This window comes from Schistocerca cancellata, chromosome 6 (assembly GCF_023864275.1).
Source record: "Schistocerca cancellata isolate TAMUIC-IGC-003103 chromosome 6, iqSchCanc2.1, whole genome shotgun sequence".
In the NCBI taxonomy this organism is placed as follows: domain Eukaryota; kingdom Metazoa; phylum Arthropoda; class Insecta; order Orthoptera; family Acrididae; genus Schistocerca; species Schistocerca cancellata.
In genome coordinates, this window is record NC_064631.1 from 249,746,899 (window position 1) to 249,762,047 (window position 15,149).

General features: G+C 42.9%; 1 protein-coding gene across 8 annotated transcripts in view; it reads left to right on the plus strand.

Annotated features, from left to right (window-relative positions):
- The window catches only part of LOC126191587 (uncharacterized), a 128,829-nt gene that overhangs the window by 72,750 nt on the left and 40,930 nt on the right, over nucleotides 1-15,149 (plus strand). For all 8 annotated transcript variants that reach the window (XM_049932526.1, XM_049932524.1, XM_049932530.1 and 5 more), the window contains 2 exons: nucleotides 7,335-8,208; nucleotides 8,282-8,500. In XM_049932526.1, the coding sequence (XP_049788483.1) occupies nucleotides 7,335-8,208; nucleotides 8,282-8,500 (1,093 nt within the window). The remainder of the gene's footprint in view (nucleotides 1-7,334; nucleotides 8,209-8,281; nucleotides 8,501-15,149) is intronic.

The following is a 15,149-nucleotide window of genomic DNA, read 5'->3' on the forward strand; positions in this document are numbered from 1 at the left end:
TCCCTTAAACCCAGAACCTCCCACAGAAGAACCCCAAAAGTGCCCCACTTGTGACAGGATACTTTCCGGGACTGGATCAGACTCTGAATGTGGCTCTCCAGCAGGTATACGACTTCCTCAAATCCTGCCCTGAAATGAGATCCATCCTTCATGAAATCCTCCCCACTCCACCAAGAGTGTCTTTTGTCTTTCCGCTGTCCACCTAACCATCATAACCTCTTGGTTCATCCCTATCAAATCCCCAAACCACCTTCCCTACCCTCTGGCTCCTACCCTTGTAACCGCCCACAGTGTGAAACCTGTCCCATGCACCCTCCCACCACCACCTACTCCAGTCCTGTAACCCGGAAGATGTACACGATCAAAGGCAGAGCCACATGTGAAAGCACCCACGTGATTTACCAACTGACCGGCCTACACTGTGAAGCTTTCTATGTGGGAATGACCAGCAACAAACTGTCCATTCGCATGAATGGACACAGGCAGACAGTGTTTGTTGGTAATAAGGATCACCCTGTGGCTAAACATGCCTTGGTGCACGGCCAGCACATCTTGGCACAGTGTTACACCGTCCGGGTTATCTGGATACTTCCCACTAACACCAACCTGTCAGAACTCCGGAGATGGGAACTTGCCCTTCAGTATATACTCTCCTCTCGTTACCCACCAGGCCTCAACCTCCGCTTATTTCAAGTTGCCGCCGCTCATACTTCACCTGTCATTCAACAACATCTTTGCCACTGTACTTCCGCCTTGACTGACATCTCTGCCCAAACTCTTTGCCTTGATTACAATATATAAAGACACAAAAATGTCATATCTTCAGGTAACAAAATAACTACAAAAATTTGAAGTACAATAGATGGAAATAGGAGGATATGCATTTCCAGTGTTACACATGCCACACATTGTCTGAGGATGTTCGTGTAACCTAAACAGACTCAGTAAATGTCCAAAAGAAAAAAAAAAAAAAAAAAAAAACAGCGGAAATGCATATGCTCAAAACATCCAAGAAAATTTAGCATTAGGCTAATTAACCATAAACAAATTTTTAGACCATAATAATTGAGTGGAGACACTCCTAACCTTTGATGAAGGTTTCTCGGGTCTCCATCCAGGTGGTAGCGTAGATATCTCGTGACGCTTCGGGAAGTGTCATACTACCCATCTTCTGGCGAAGTGTCACGATTCGCGGAGAGTGGGCTATTTATATGCGCGGTCACCCCCCTCCACTAGACCTCGGGTGGCTGCGGTGGACCAGCGGCGTGTGCGGTGGTGGGGATGGCGGTCGCCCCTGGCGGCCGCGTTCGGTTCTTGGTGTAAGCATTCTGTTTGCGTCCGTCAGGTGAAAGGTTTTGTAGGGGGCCTAAGGTTCTGAGGATTCCTGACTCCATCAACCTCCTGACCCCACCGACACCCCGCACCCCTACCTTCTACCTTCTTCCTAAAATTCACAAACCCAATCATCCCGGCCGCCCCATTGTAGCTGGTTACCAAGCCCCCACAGAACGTATCTCTGCCTATGTAGATCAACACCTTCAACCCATTACATGCAGTCTCCCATCCTTCATCAAAGACACCAACCACTTTCTCGAATGCCTGGAAGCCTTACCCAATCCGTTACCCCCAGAAACCATCCTTGTAACCATTGATGCCACTTCCTTATACACAAATATCCCACACGTCCAGGGCCTTGCTGCGATGGAGCACTTCCTTTCACGCCGATCACCTGCCACCCTACCTAAAACCTCTTTCCTCATTACCTTAGCCAGCTTCATCCTGACCCACAACTTCTTCACTTTTGAAGACCAGACATACCAACAATTAAAGGGAACAGCCATGGGTACCAGGATGGCCCCTTCGTACGCCAACCTATTCATGAGTTGCTTAGAGGAAGCCTTCTTGGTTACCCAGGCCTGCCAACCCAAAGTTTGGTACAGATTTATTGATGACATCTTCATGATCTGGACTCACAGTGAAGAAGAACTCCAGAATTTCCTCTCCAACCTCAACTCCTTTGGTTCCATCAGATTCACCTGGTCCTACTCCAAATCCCATGCCACTTTCCTTGATGTTGACCTTCACCTGTCCAATGGCCAGCTTCACACGTCCGTCCACATCAAACCCACCAACAAGCAACAGTACCTCCATTACGACAGCTGCCACCCATTCCACATGAAACGGTCCCTTCCCTACAGCCTAGGTCTTCGTGGCAAACGAATCTGCTCCAGTCTGGAATCCCTGAAGCATTACACCAACAACCTGACAACAGCTTTCGCATCCCGCAACTACCCTCCCGACCTGGTACAGAAGCAAATAACCAGAGCCACTTCCTCATCCTCTCAAACCCAGAACCTCCCACAGAAGAACCACAAAAGTGTCCCACTGGTGACAGGATACTTTCCGGGACTGGATCAGATTCTGAATGTGGCTCTCCAGCAGGGTACGACTCCCTCAAATCCTGCCCTGAAATGAGATCCATCCTTCATGAAATCCTCCCCACTCCACCAAGAGTGTCTTTTGTCTTTCCGCCGTCCACCTAACCTTCGTAACCTCTTAGTTCATCCCTATGAAATCCCCAAACCACCTTCCCTACCCTCTGGCTCCTACCCTTGTAACCGCCCCCGGTGTAAAACCTGTCCCATGCACCCTCCCACCACCACCTACTCCAGTCCTGTAACCCGGAAGGTGTACACAATCAGAGGCAGAGCCACGTGTGAAAGCACCCACGTGATCTACCAACTGACCTGCCTACACTGTGATGCATTCTATGTGGGAATGACCAGCAACAAACTGTCCATTCGCATGAATGGACACAGGCAGACAGTGTTTGTTGGTAATGAGGATCACCCTGTGGCTAAACATGCCTTGGTGCACGGCCAGCACATCTTGGCGCAGTGTTACACCGTCCGGGTTATCTGGATACTTCCCACCAACACCAACCTATCCGAACTCCGGAGATGGGAACTTGCTCTTCAATATATCCTCTCTTCCCGTTATCCACCAGGCCTCAATCTCCGCTAATTTAAAGTTGCCGCCACTCATACCTCACCTGTCATTCAACAACATCTTTGCCTCTACACTTCTGCCTCGACTGACATCTCTGCCCAAACTCTTTGTCTTCAAATATGTCTGCTTGGTCTGTATATGTGTGGATGGATATGTGTGTGTGTGCGAGTGTATACCCGTTCTTTTTTCCCCCTAAGGTAAGTCTTTCTGCTCCCGGGACTGGAATGAGTCCTTACCCTCTCCCTTAAAACCCACATCCTTTCGTCTTTCCCTCTCCTTCCCTCTTTCCTGATGAGGCAACAGTTTGTTGCGAAAGCTTGTATTTTGTGTGTATGTTTGTGTTCGTTTGTGTGTCTGTCGACGTGCCAGCACTTTCATTTGGTAAGTCACATCATCTTTGTTTTTAGGCATATTTTTCCTACGTGGAATGTTTCCTTCTATTTTATATATATAATAGAGGGAAACATTCCACGTGGGAAAAATATATTTAACAAGAAAGATGATGAGACTTACCAAACAAAAGCGCTGGCAGGTCGATAGACACACAAACAAACACAAACATACACACAAAATTCTAGCTTTCGCAACCAACGGCTGCCTCGTCAGGAAAGAGGGAAAGACAAAAGGATATGGGTTTTAAGGGAGAGGGTAAGGAGTCATTCCAATCCCGGGAGCGGAAAGACTTACCTTAGGGGGAAAAAAGGACAGGTATACACTCGCACACACACACATATCCATCCGCATATACACAGACACAAGCAGACATTTGTAAAGGCAAAGAGTTTGGGCAGAGAGTATATATATATATATATATATATAATCAATTATAATATATAAAGACACAGAAATGTCATATCTTCAGGTAACAAAATAAGGAAAAAAATTTGTAGTACAATAGATGGAAATAGGAGGATATGCATTTCCAGCGTTACAACCCCAGTGCCCTTGGTTAAGGTGTCGCAAGACCGAAGCACGCAGCACGCAGCACGCAAAGATGCAGGTACCGCAACACGCAGCGAAGCATTGTCGGTGGAAAGGAGGGTAACACCATCCCTAGCCGTGAGGCGGTAACGCAAAGCGCAGTAGTTCCGCAACAGATCAGAAGTTTTAGCGGATGGACGATCTGGCCAACCCTTCTGAATACAGCGTAAAACCCGGGAAAGGGTATGGTCAGAACCCGTAGCAGCCGCCAGCCGGTCCCCGGTGATGGGGAACCGAAACACATAAGTTCGTCCCTATCGAATGCCAGATCAGGACCCGTGGGAAGGCAAGACAATGCATCAACATTCGCATGTTGAGCCGTCGGCCGGAAATGAATCTCATAATTGAAATGAGACAAGTAAAGAGCCCCATCTGGAGCCGGTGTGCAGCCTTGTCAGGAAGTGACGTTGATGGATGAAACAAGGAAACAAGTGGTTTGTGATCCGTAACAAGATGAAATTTGGATCCATAGAGAAAAAACACCAAACTTATGAAGAGCATAAATAATGGCCAAAGCTTCTTTTTCAATTTGAGAATACTTTTGTTGGGCATCCGTGAGCGTTTTGGAGGCATAACCAATGGGTTGTTCAGAACCGTCAGAAAAACGGTGCGCAAGGACTGCACCGAACCCATATTGAGAGGTGTCCGTGGCAACAACAAGATGTTGGCCAGGTCGATAAGTAGCCAGGCACGGGGCCTGTTTCAGCATAATCGTCAATTTCTGGAAAGCCACATTGCATGACGCGGACCAGTGAAAAGGCATGTTTTTATGCAACAGGCAATGCAACAGCTGAGTCACTGAAGCAGCAGACGGTAAAAACTTGTGACAGTATGCTATTTTCCCCAAGAAGGCCTGCAGTTCCTTAACAGATGTAGGGCAAGGAAGGGCATCGATCGCAGCGACAGTTTTCTGAAGCAGATGAAGACCATCCCGAGAAAGTTGAAACCCCAAGTACGTGATAGATGCCTGAAAAAATTTAGATTTCTGAAGATTACACTTAAGGCCGGCAGTCTGTAAGACATGAAAAAGTGTGCGGAGATTTTGAAGATGTTCATCAGTGGTAGAGCCAGTGATAAAAATGTCGTCCTGGTAATTTATACACCCAGGGAAAGTGAGCAATAATTGTTCCAAGAATCGCTGAAAGAGAGCAGAGGTGCTGGCAACCCTGAATGGCAATTGTTGGTATTGATAGAGGCCTTGCAATAGTTGCTCTAAAGTAGCCATGGAAACATGTGAGTCAACGATGGAAAAGAAAAATCCCATCCTCGTCGCCAATTGTTATAACTTCAAGTTGAACAAATGTATTTCAATACATGTAAGTCACAGATCAAGTAAACAGAGTAAGACATGTGTGCACTTTAACGGTCAAATCATAACTGAGTCCGAGTCTAGCAGCTGCTGGCTGGCTGGCCGCTTAGGTGGCGCTGCTGCTGCATGGCTGGCAGACAGCGCTGCATGTAGAGGACGCGCATAACTGCGCGGCGGCACTTTGAAAGATCGGCGAGTCACAACACAGACTTAATTAGCTTCTTAGTTATCATTCCTTTTTTTAATATGAAACTTGTGCATGCATGCCAACCTTGCTCCCCCCCCCCCCCCCCCCCCCACACACACACACCCACAAACCATATAGATACCAAAAAGAACTACACCACGATAATGCAGACAGATTAAAGGCTTGCTCATATTGACAGGAGTGAGCGAAGGTGGAAGATATGATGGTTGAGAGGGGTAAGATGTCAGGAGCAAAGAGTGGGTGGGGAGGTAATGGGAAACATGACAGGGCAGAGGCAGGTAGATCTCACCGTCAGTGTTATTCAAAGTAAAATATTGATACATTGCATGTTAATAAAGTTATGACCCTTCAACTGTCTTGGGAAATAAGCACTTCCGATACATTTCCAGCATCAGCAGGCTCAGCTGTAAGTATTAGTCTTTTGTCATACAGTTTTTTTTCCCTGCAAAATCATCTCCCAAAAGTATTATTGTTTCTTCCAAATTCAGTCTTATATGGTGAATCCTACTGTAATTTTTTGACCTAATGAACTTCACATTAATGGCTTTGTTTCTGGTACACAGTGGAAAGTGCATGGCCTTATTTTGGTTTCTTTTGTTGGTTTTCGGAGTGGAAAATATCCGAATCACTTAAGAATTCTGGCAGATGAACTCAAAGTAATAGCCAAGACATTTTGGCAATGTACTGCCTTCTATCACCAGTCCAATTTTACCTGCTGAACCTATGACTTGCAGCGAATTACACATATACTCATTTTGGTATTGCACTCCCCAGCTTCACATAGCTATGGCCAGAGGATTTGTCTGATGTAGTGGCAATAATTTATATACACAAACCTTCTTTGTGAATCAGTTTAGCTATTAGTGAAAACTGTATCAAAACTGTTACTGCAGTTCCTGAGAGGTTAACCTTCACAAACAGGCAAAACAAAACTTTGGGGGCCTTTAAATTACAACAGTTATAGATTCAGAGTTATAAACTGGGATGAAACATTCATTATAGACACTAGTGACTCAAGAAACAGAATTCCAGAGAACTTTTCATGGACCTCTGATTTCGAAGCCTTAGCCATTGTAATAAATTGACTCATATTAGTTGACATTATAGTGGATGGAAAAAGCTCACCTAGAGCAACACCTCACAGATCAGAGTATCTCAAACCGTCCTGGCAATTATTTTGCCTACAAAATACTGTAGATAATCTTTGAAAGTGATCTCTGAAGGTAGATTGATTTATTTTATGTATTTATTAGACTTTTTTACAAATATTTATTAATAGCTGATGAATTTACCTCACTGTGGATCTGAGAATTTATTATATGAATTTGCCAGGATATTCCTCCAATAATAATTTATTTTTGTTGAAATGTCAATTTAGTTCTAAAGTTATGAGAAAAATATTATGTAACTAATGTCTAAGTATCTATTCAGACATTACACAAAGCATTTCTAAACACACTTTTTTTGCACTGTTTCCTCAGTGGATTAACATTTAGAAGAAATTGTTTTGTTGTTTGTTTTTAGATGTGTAAACTGTTACTAGAGGCAGTATAGTGTAATAGTAATTTGGAGTTTTGTTACTATGTTGCTGTCACATAAGTTTATTCTTAGTTTCAATGATACTTTCTGATTTCAGCTGTTCCTATACCATAAATAAGCTGCACCATGCAATATTATTTCCTTGTTTACGATGATATATGTAAATTCTAATCTTGGAACAAGTGAAAATGTACTGACAGTTATTAGGGACAATTAATGTAAAAGTTAATATTCATTTAAATAATGCTTATAAAATCCAAGTGATTCACAGCTCTCTATTTATTGCAGGAGCCACAGCACTGATGCTAGCAACATCATGTGGACACTATTCTGTTGTGAGACTGATTCTGGCATATGGTGCACTCGTTGACAGTACAAATGTGTTCTGCCAGTCAGCTATTGATATAGCTGAATCAAAGCAGTATAATGATCTTGTAGAACTCTTGAAAACGAAAATAGAACATGATAGCAAAAAGTTTCGTCCCAACTTCTTGATGCCTTTAGAAATGCCAAAAATGGATTATAGAGTCAAAGAATTAGATACAGTTTCAGGTGCCACAGATATCCTTTCAAAGACAGCTGCTTCTCCTACAGCTAACAAGTTCAATTTTGCAACAGAGGAATTGTTGTCTCCTCAGACTACATATATGACAGAAGTACCAGACACCGGTTATTTGTCACCTATGACTTCGCTGCAAATGTGTGGCTGTGAAACTTATAGTCCTGGTGACTCCATCTTTCTTTCTGAAAATCAAGCCTGCAAGAAAACAGATGACAAAACGAAACAAATTGTTTCTCAGCCTGGTAAGGCAGTGGAAATGGAGCGTTCGTCAAATGATGTGCGTTATTACCTCAGTCCACACAATTATCATTTCCCAAAAAAGTTTGAGGTTCCAAAAAAGCAAGAATTTTCAAGAAACATTGAGAAAAGCATTCAGGAAGAAAAGTTCCAAGATAATTTTGAACTTTCTTATAACAAAATGTTTCAATATGACACGTGCAGTCAGCCCAGTTCCCCATATTCTCCTTCACCAAATTCTCTTTCACCAACATCAAGAAATGTATTCTCACGTAGTGACCCTTCTGTAATTCATGAACTGAATGGTGGAACTGAGAGACAGAAACGTAAAAAGAAAGCCTTTTGGCATGTTATAAGGAGAAGGTTAGTTGAATGTAATTTTCTTTCACTTTGCAACCCCCAGAGACAAGGTGTTCATACTCAGCATTACTTGCAGGGTGCGCAGTCTTGCACATGATAAAAATGGGTATCATTTTTACCATCCTTACTGTGATTCTGCTGTTTCTAAAAAAAACACAATATCATCTCCTCGCATTTGGATGGACGATAACCTGAAATTCAAGTCTACCGAGGCAAATCCAGAGGGAGAAAAGGAGGAGTCTACTTGTAAAATGGTAGTATCTCCACTTTCTTCCAATGTGGAATCTGAAAAAAGGTACCAATTAACAACCTTAATATATATTTGAGACACAGTACATATGTAATACAGTGGCAATTTGTAAATAATATTAGCTTAGTTTTATTTAGATAAAAAGTGTTGTTATAAATGAATGCAGAAAGACATTTCCTCATTATCACAGATCTAACTGGGTCTTTTGGACAGCCGAGTAAAATGTTATTGTGTCCATTTGCTGTTAGGATGGGATTTGTGGGCGGTAGTTCCGGGTAGTTCAGAATGTGGCCTATGATAACTGTTGGCGGACAGGCATTCTATGTACTATGCACACATGCGGCCTTCACGGTCATCTTCCCACTTTCATCCGGGAATTTTTAACAGACAGAGTTTTCTGGGTCCGTGTGGTTTCCTCCTTATCCCACACCTTTTCACAGGAGAATGGGGTGCCTCAGAGCTCCGTACTGAGTGTCATCCTCTTTGCCATAGCCACAATCCAATTATGAAATGCCTTCCAGCTGGCATTTCCAGCTCTCTTTTCGTTTATGACTTTGCTATTTATTGCAGCTCCCAGCAGACACATCTCCTGCAACACTGTCTTCAGCATTGTCTGGACTGTTTCTATTTGTGGAGTGTCACAAATGGTTTCTGCTTTTCTACTGCCAAATCCATTTGTGTTAACTTCTGGCGGTGCAATGCGTTTCTTCCACCGTCCTTGTGACTGGGCCAAAATGCTCTCCCGTTTGTGGATGCAACGAAGTTCTTAAGGCTTATGTTCGATAGGAAACTCAGTTGGTCTCCCCACGTGTCTTACCTGGCTGCATGCTGCATCCTGTCCCTCAATGTTCTTTGTGTATTGAGTAATACCTCTTGGGTAGCTGACCGGATTGGCCTCTATTAGTCTCTTGTCTGCTCCAAGTTGGATTATGGATGCATTATCTATTCCTCTGCACAGCCGTCTATCTTATGCTGTCTAAATACAATACACCATTTGGGGATTCGTCTCGCCACTGGTGCCTTCCGTAGTAGCCCAGTTGAGAGTCTCTAAGCAGAAGCCGGTGAACTACCACTGTCATACCAGCGTGACATCCTATGCAGTAGGTATGCGTGTCAGCTTTCTTCCATGCCGGGCCACCCAATCTTTGACCCTTTTTTTTATGGCATTCTTGACTGCGAATACAAGATGTACGTTTCTTCTCTGCAGCCTTCCAGTGTCCGCTTTCGTCACCTGCTTCAGCAGCTGTAGTTCACACTTTCTGTCACTTTCCGAATGGGTGAGAGCTCTTCACCACCTTGGCTTCAGGCACAGGTTTGTATTCATTTTGACTTCAGCTCATTCTCGAAAGATTCATCTCCCGAGCTGACCTATTGCTGCAAATTTCTCAAACTTCGCTCGCAACTTGCCGTTAGCATATTTTTGTACACTGATGGTTCCAAGTCGGCCCGTGGTGTTGGCTCTGCTTTTGTCGGCGGGGATGATAAGTTTCAATACCGGCTTCTCATCTGGTGCACACAGTTTTTACCTCAGAGCTTTTTGCCATCTATCAGGCTATTCAATACTTCCGGAGGCACCAGCTTACTTGCTGTGTGATATGCTCTGACTCCCTCAGTGCCCTTCAGAGTCTGGGTGATCCAGATCCAGTCCACCCCATCGTTCTATGGATCCAAGACTGCCTCCAATTGTTCCCGGATGGGGGAACCAAAGTAATCATGTGGCTTCCTGGCCATGTTGGTATGCCTGGGAATGACGCTGCTGATGCTGCAGCCAAGGCCGCAGTCCATCTCGGTTGGCCCGCCTCTTACTCTGTTCCCCCACAAGATATTTGTACTTTTCTCTATCGGCGTATCACGTCACTTCAGTATGACCATTGGTGCTTCCTTCATGGAAACAAACTCAGAGAAGTTAAACCTCTCCTAACCGCCTGGTCGACTTCCTCCCGGCCGTCTCACCATGAGGAAATAATGTTAGCTCTGTTGCAAATAGGGCACTGCTGCTTTAGTCACCGCCACTTGTTGAGTGGCGATCCTGCACCCAGCTGCCCTTTCTGTAGCCAGCCATTAACAGTCAGACATTTCCTGATCCTCTGCCCCTATTTTAGTCACTTACGTCTCAGGGTCGGGCTGCCGCCCGCTTTGCCGGACATTTTAGTGGATGACGTGTGAGCTGTGGCTCGTGTTTTAAGTTTTTTTTAAAAAGCAGTAATATGACAAAAGAGATCTGATTTCTACCTGGTGACTCCGGTGTCTTGTCAATGTCTTTTAGATACTCTTCCGTAATGTCTTGATGTTTTAGATTTGTTTTTTCTTCCTTTCTGTATTGGACCTGGAACTTCTCTCCAGGTTGCTACCATACTCACTGACAACGGTCGTGTGGGATAATGCAGAACTGTGATTCATTGCTGAGTGCAGTGTGACACCATTCAGTAGTGGTCCATGCTCCCAGTCATGACACCATTCTACGTTTGTGTTGTGGTAATGGCAGGCTATGTATGGGACAGTAATTCTCTAGTCTGGCTGCTGATAAGCTCTGACCTATGGTGCAGGGTGCCACAAATGTTGCAGAGAATCTATTTCTAGTTCTTGGACAGCAGGCAGTGCAAATGTGCTTGGGTGTGAAATACAGAAATCCTCCCTTGTAGTGGTCAGAGATGGTTGACGGGAATCTTGATGATGGGCATGCCTGCTCCTGTATTCCCCAATCACATCCAAATCCACCAAAAATCTAGGTATTTCACAATTTGAACAGCCGGCAAAATGGAGACTTGCACTGAGGCCTCTTTCAAACCTTCAGGTGCTGATAAGACTTACTCACATAAGTACATAGCATCTCTGTATCCATTACAGTTCTTGCTCAACATCTGACACTATTCATGCTCCTTATATTATACCCTGTCAGGCCTGGCAACAAGACTAATGCACCTTGGCGCTCGTTCTACATGTTGCAGAGAATTGCAATTCTAACCATTTGCAAAAGGGCTATCCAATGATTGTATGTACAGGGTGTAACTAAATTACCTTTTACAGACTTTGAGAACTGGTTTCTTATAACAAAATAAGGAAAAAAAGTTCAAGAAACTTGGGTTCCAAAATACATGTACCTTAAGAGCTATGAGCACTTGTTCAATGGAAGAGATATTTCGCAGTAGCAAATATAAAAAAGTTTTAGAGCCCATGTTTACTGGACATTTTTGCTTGTTGTTATCCATACTGCCTCCTCCCAAAATGTGGAAAGCAAAGAGCTTGAAGCGGAAAATGTATGTTTCATAGTATCGAAAATGAACTAATCCTTGTAGTTCTTAACCCTCGAGTGGGCACACCGTTCTTCATAACACATGCAGGTGTGTGGCACTCATGTACACATGTAAAGAATCACTGTTTTTTTTGTTGGCAAGGTAATTGATAGGAGTAAAATCATAGTTTAATCACAATTTAATTAAACAACAATAAAGTAAATTTACATTACATAGCTAAATCACTATTTAAATACACAATTCTAACGGGGTCTTTTGTACGGCCGAGTAAAATGTTATTGCGTCCATTTACTGTTAGGATGGGATGCGTGGGTGGTAGTTCCGGGTAGTGCAGAATGTGGAACACAGAAAACTTAGTTTTACCATTTATTAATAAAGACAATGCATTACGTGCGTCTGGTAACCCATCATCACTGTGTCGAGAGCGATACATATTCGCAACTGGCCGGTCTCAGACTGCTCTTCATAGCCAGTGGCTGTGTACACGCCACGGAGTGCAACTGGTGCTGTCCGCTACGGCCGTACAATTCTGCCATTACAATCACCCTCCCTCATGAAAACGAGCTACCGAAGGTTGCTCGAGACGACCTCCTGGGTGTCATGCGTTTGTCTCGCCAATGGCGGCGTTGGGGGTGGGGGAACTTCAACATTTATTCTGTTTGCAGACACAGTGATGATGGGCACTGACGAGCGGGTTTTCAGGACAATAATTTCGTACATTACATAGGCTGTACATACAAGAGACATCTATAAAAGCACAAAGAACACAGCACTGACAATCAAATATGGATTAGCATTATTGGAAGATTCAATAGACTTAATTTTAGTTGCTACTTCTAAGAAATTTAACTCATTATTAGTATTTATTACACTTCCATGGATATCCGCAATTAAATTGTCATCCTCGGGTAAGCTGGACAGAGAATGATTTGCATAGGTCAGTAAGTATGATTCATTGTAATAAACAGGTAACATCCTTGTTAAAGGGAATATTGCATCTGCATAAAAGGTGGTTGGTAATACAGAAGGCATTTCAGACAGATCACATGATAAATCACAGTGCGTAACATTCAGAATTAATCCACTACAAGATAATTTGAATGTGAAAGGTAGTTCAGGTGTGTCAAACGTTTTACAGGTAAATGTGATTTCGAGAGTTGAGTTAAACAAATATGTTATACCTTCAGAATATCTTTTAAGGAATGATTGATGAAGATGCATTAAAATCCTAGGGCAATCACCGCGAGGCGAATTGTTCATAAACAAATCTTTCTCACAACTGTACACTCTAGTATCTAAGAATACTGCCGTCTCTGGGCAAATTAGCTTATGACTACGTTTACCCTTACGAACATCATGTTCATTCAGGGATACAAAATATCTTCTATCTTTACTGATTAATAAATAATCCTTTAGCTGATAAAGTGTGTGAATACCTATTGGCTCCATTTCACAGGGTAAGTATGAATTTTATATATTTCAAAATTATGCTTGGATCTTGCAGTCAGTATAGAAACAATTACAGTTAATTGATCTTCAATCATAAAGAATATGTGGTAGTTAATCTGTAGTAAGCATATAAATTGTAGGAATTGACAGGGTAAATCATGGTAGATTATGCATCTAGCTTATGTTCAATCAACAACAACAGTTGTAAAAATTGGTCTGGATGCAATAAAACACTATTCAAGAAATAATTTGAACTACTTTATAAGGCTATTCTTAAATTGAGAGCATCAAATTTAGCGTTTGATAAACTGTCTGTAATTCTTAACAGTAGGGTGTTTAAATCTAAATGTGCACTCACAGCTTGAAGAACTGCATATAATTCACGGATGGTTGCATTCAATTCACCATGAATTGTGTTAAAATGTGTAATGAACTCTTCCACAATTTTTTCAATAAACAATGTGAGGTTAGTAACAGTCTTTTGCATATTTCTTAACACAATTATTTCATTAGAAAGGTTAATTGAATTTGCGTTAGACTGCTGCTCTATAGCTAGTATTTTATCCTTTATGTCCAATAGATCTTGGCTAGTTAAGGCACCAAATACAGTACAAAGAGCTCTACCTCCAAAATCAAACCAGGCATGTTTGCGCCTAATCAAGCTTTTATGTGGCAAGAGTTTTAAGAAACAGTTAATCTCTTGCTCATAGCTAGCGAAAGTGGATTCTGCTTGCATTTTTGCAGTAATCCAGTTGTTATACCAAGAGGTTCCAGTTTCCAAGACTGTATCATTATTCTTAATTGAACGGATCAAATCAATTTGTTTTTTAACATAATCAAATTGTTGGTGAATAGTCAGACAAATTATATTTAAGCACAATTGTAGCACTGTGCGTTGAGACTACAATGTCTGATTGTGGTTCAAACAACACACCTGCATTCTGTGATACTATGTCTACAGCATTAATGGAACACACTAACATAACAAAGAATGGAATTACAGTAAACGTGGTTAATAAGTTCTACACACTAGAATTAAACAATGAATATGAAGAAATATGCGTCTTCGGCGACATGTGGAACAGATGTTATTTACACTTGAGCACCTTGCACAATAGCTGCGATTTTATGTCGTACAACACATTTACATATGCACTCGGCTAAACGCAACACACCTTGCATTCACTCACACTACACACACTTACGGAGGTTGTAAGTGTGCCTTGGGCTGGATTGCTGGGTTGGCGGCGGCGACGCCTCGGGCTCGAAGTCTGGATTGTGAACTCGCGGTGCTCGGCTCCTGGATTTTGGAGCAGCTGGTCTGCCCCTTGGTCGGTCCTCGTCGTCGTCCTGCGTTACTACAGGAAATCTACCCAGGTAGGGCTTTACACAGTTGACATAGACGACAACTGAACAAAAAGGCAGTTGGAGCTTTAGAGTGACAGGTGACACCACCTCCAATATCGGGTATGGTCCCTTCCAAAACTTCTTAAACTTTTTGACCTGCGACTTCATTAGCACTATGTTGCTCAGGTAGACAAAGTCTCCCACTTGATACTGCGGCGCGACTGCTTGGTAATCATGTTGCTTGGCTTGCGGAAGGAAGGACTGATGAGTCTGCTGTTTCACTCCCCTCCATGCGTTCTTCAGTTTGTGAGCTAACTCCCTTACGTGTTCATTGCTGATTCCGGCTGTCGATCTTGCAAAGTCCAAGGGTGAATGCATCTTCCGTCATAGGGACTGAGGCCCGTTGATGAGTGCATTTTAGCATTGTAGGCATTTACAATATATGGAAGACAGACATCCCAATTATCGTGTTTGCTGCTTACATAGTGGCTAAGCATTTTAATGATGGTTCTGTGTACTCTCTCGACGCAACCATTGCCTTCGAGGTGTGCTGGTGTGGTTCTCAACTGCGTTATTTGCATCAGCTTACATGTTTGTTTAAGTAAATCACTCATAAAATTCGTCCCTTGGTCACTGATAATGCT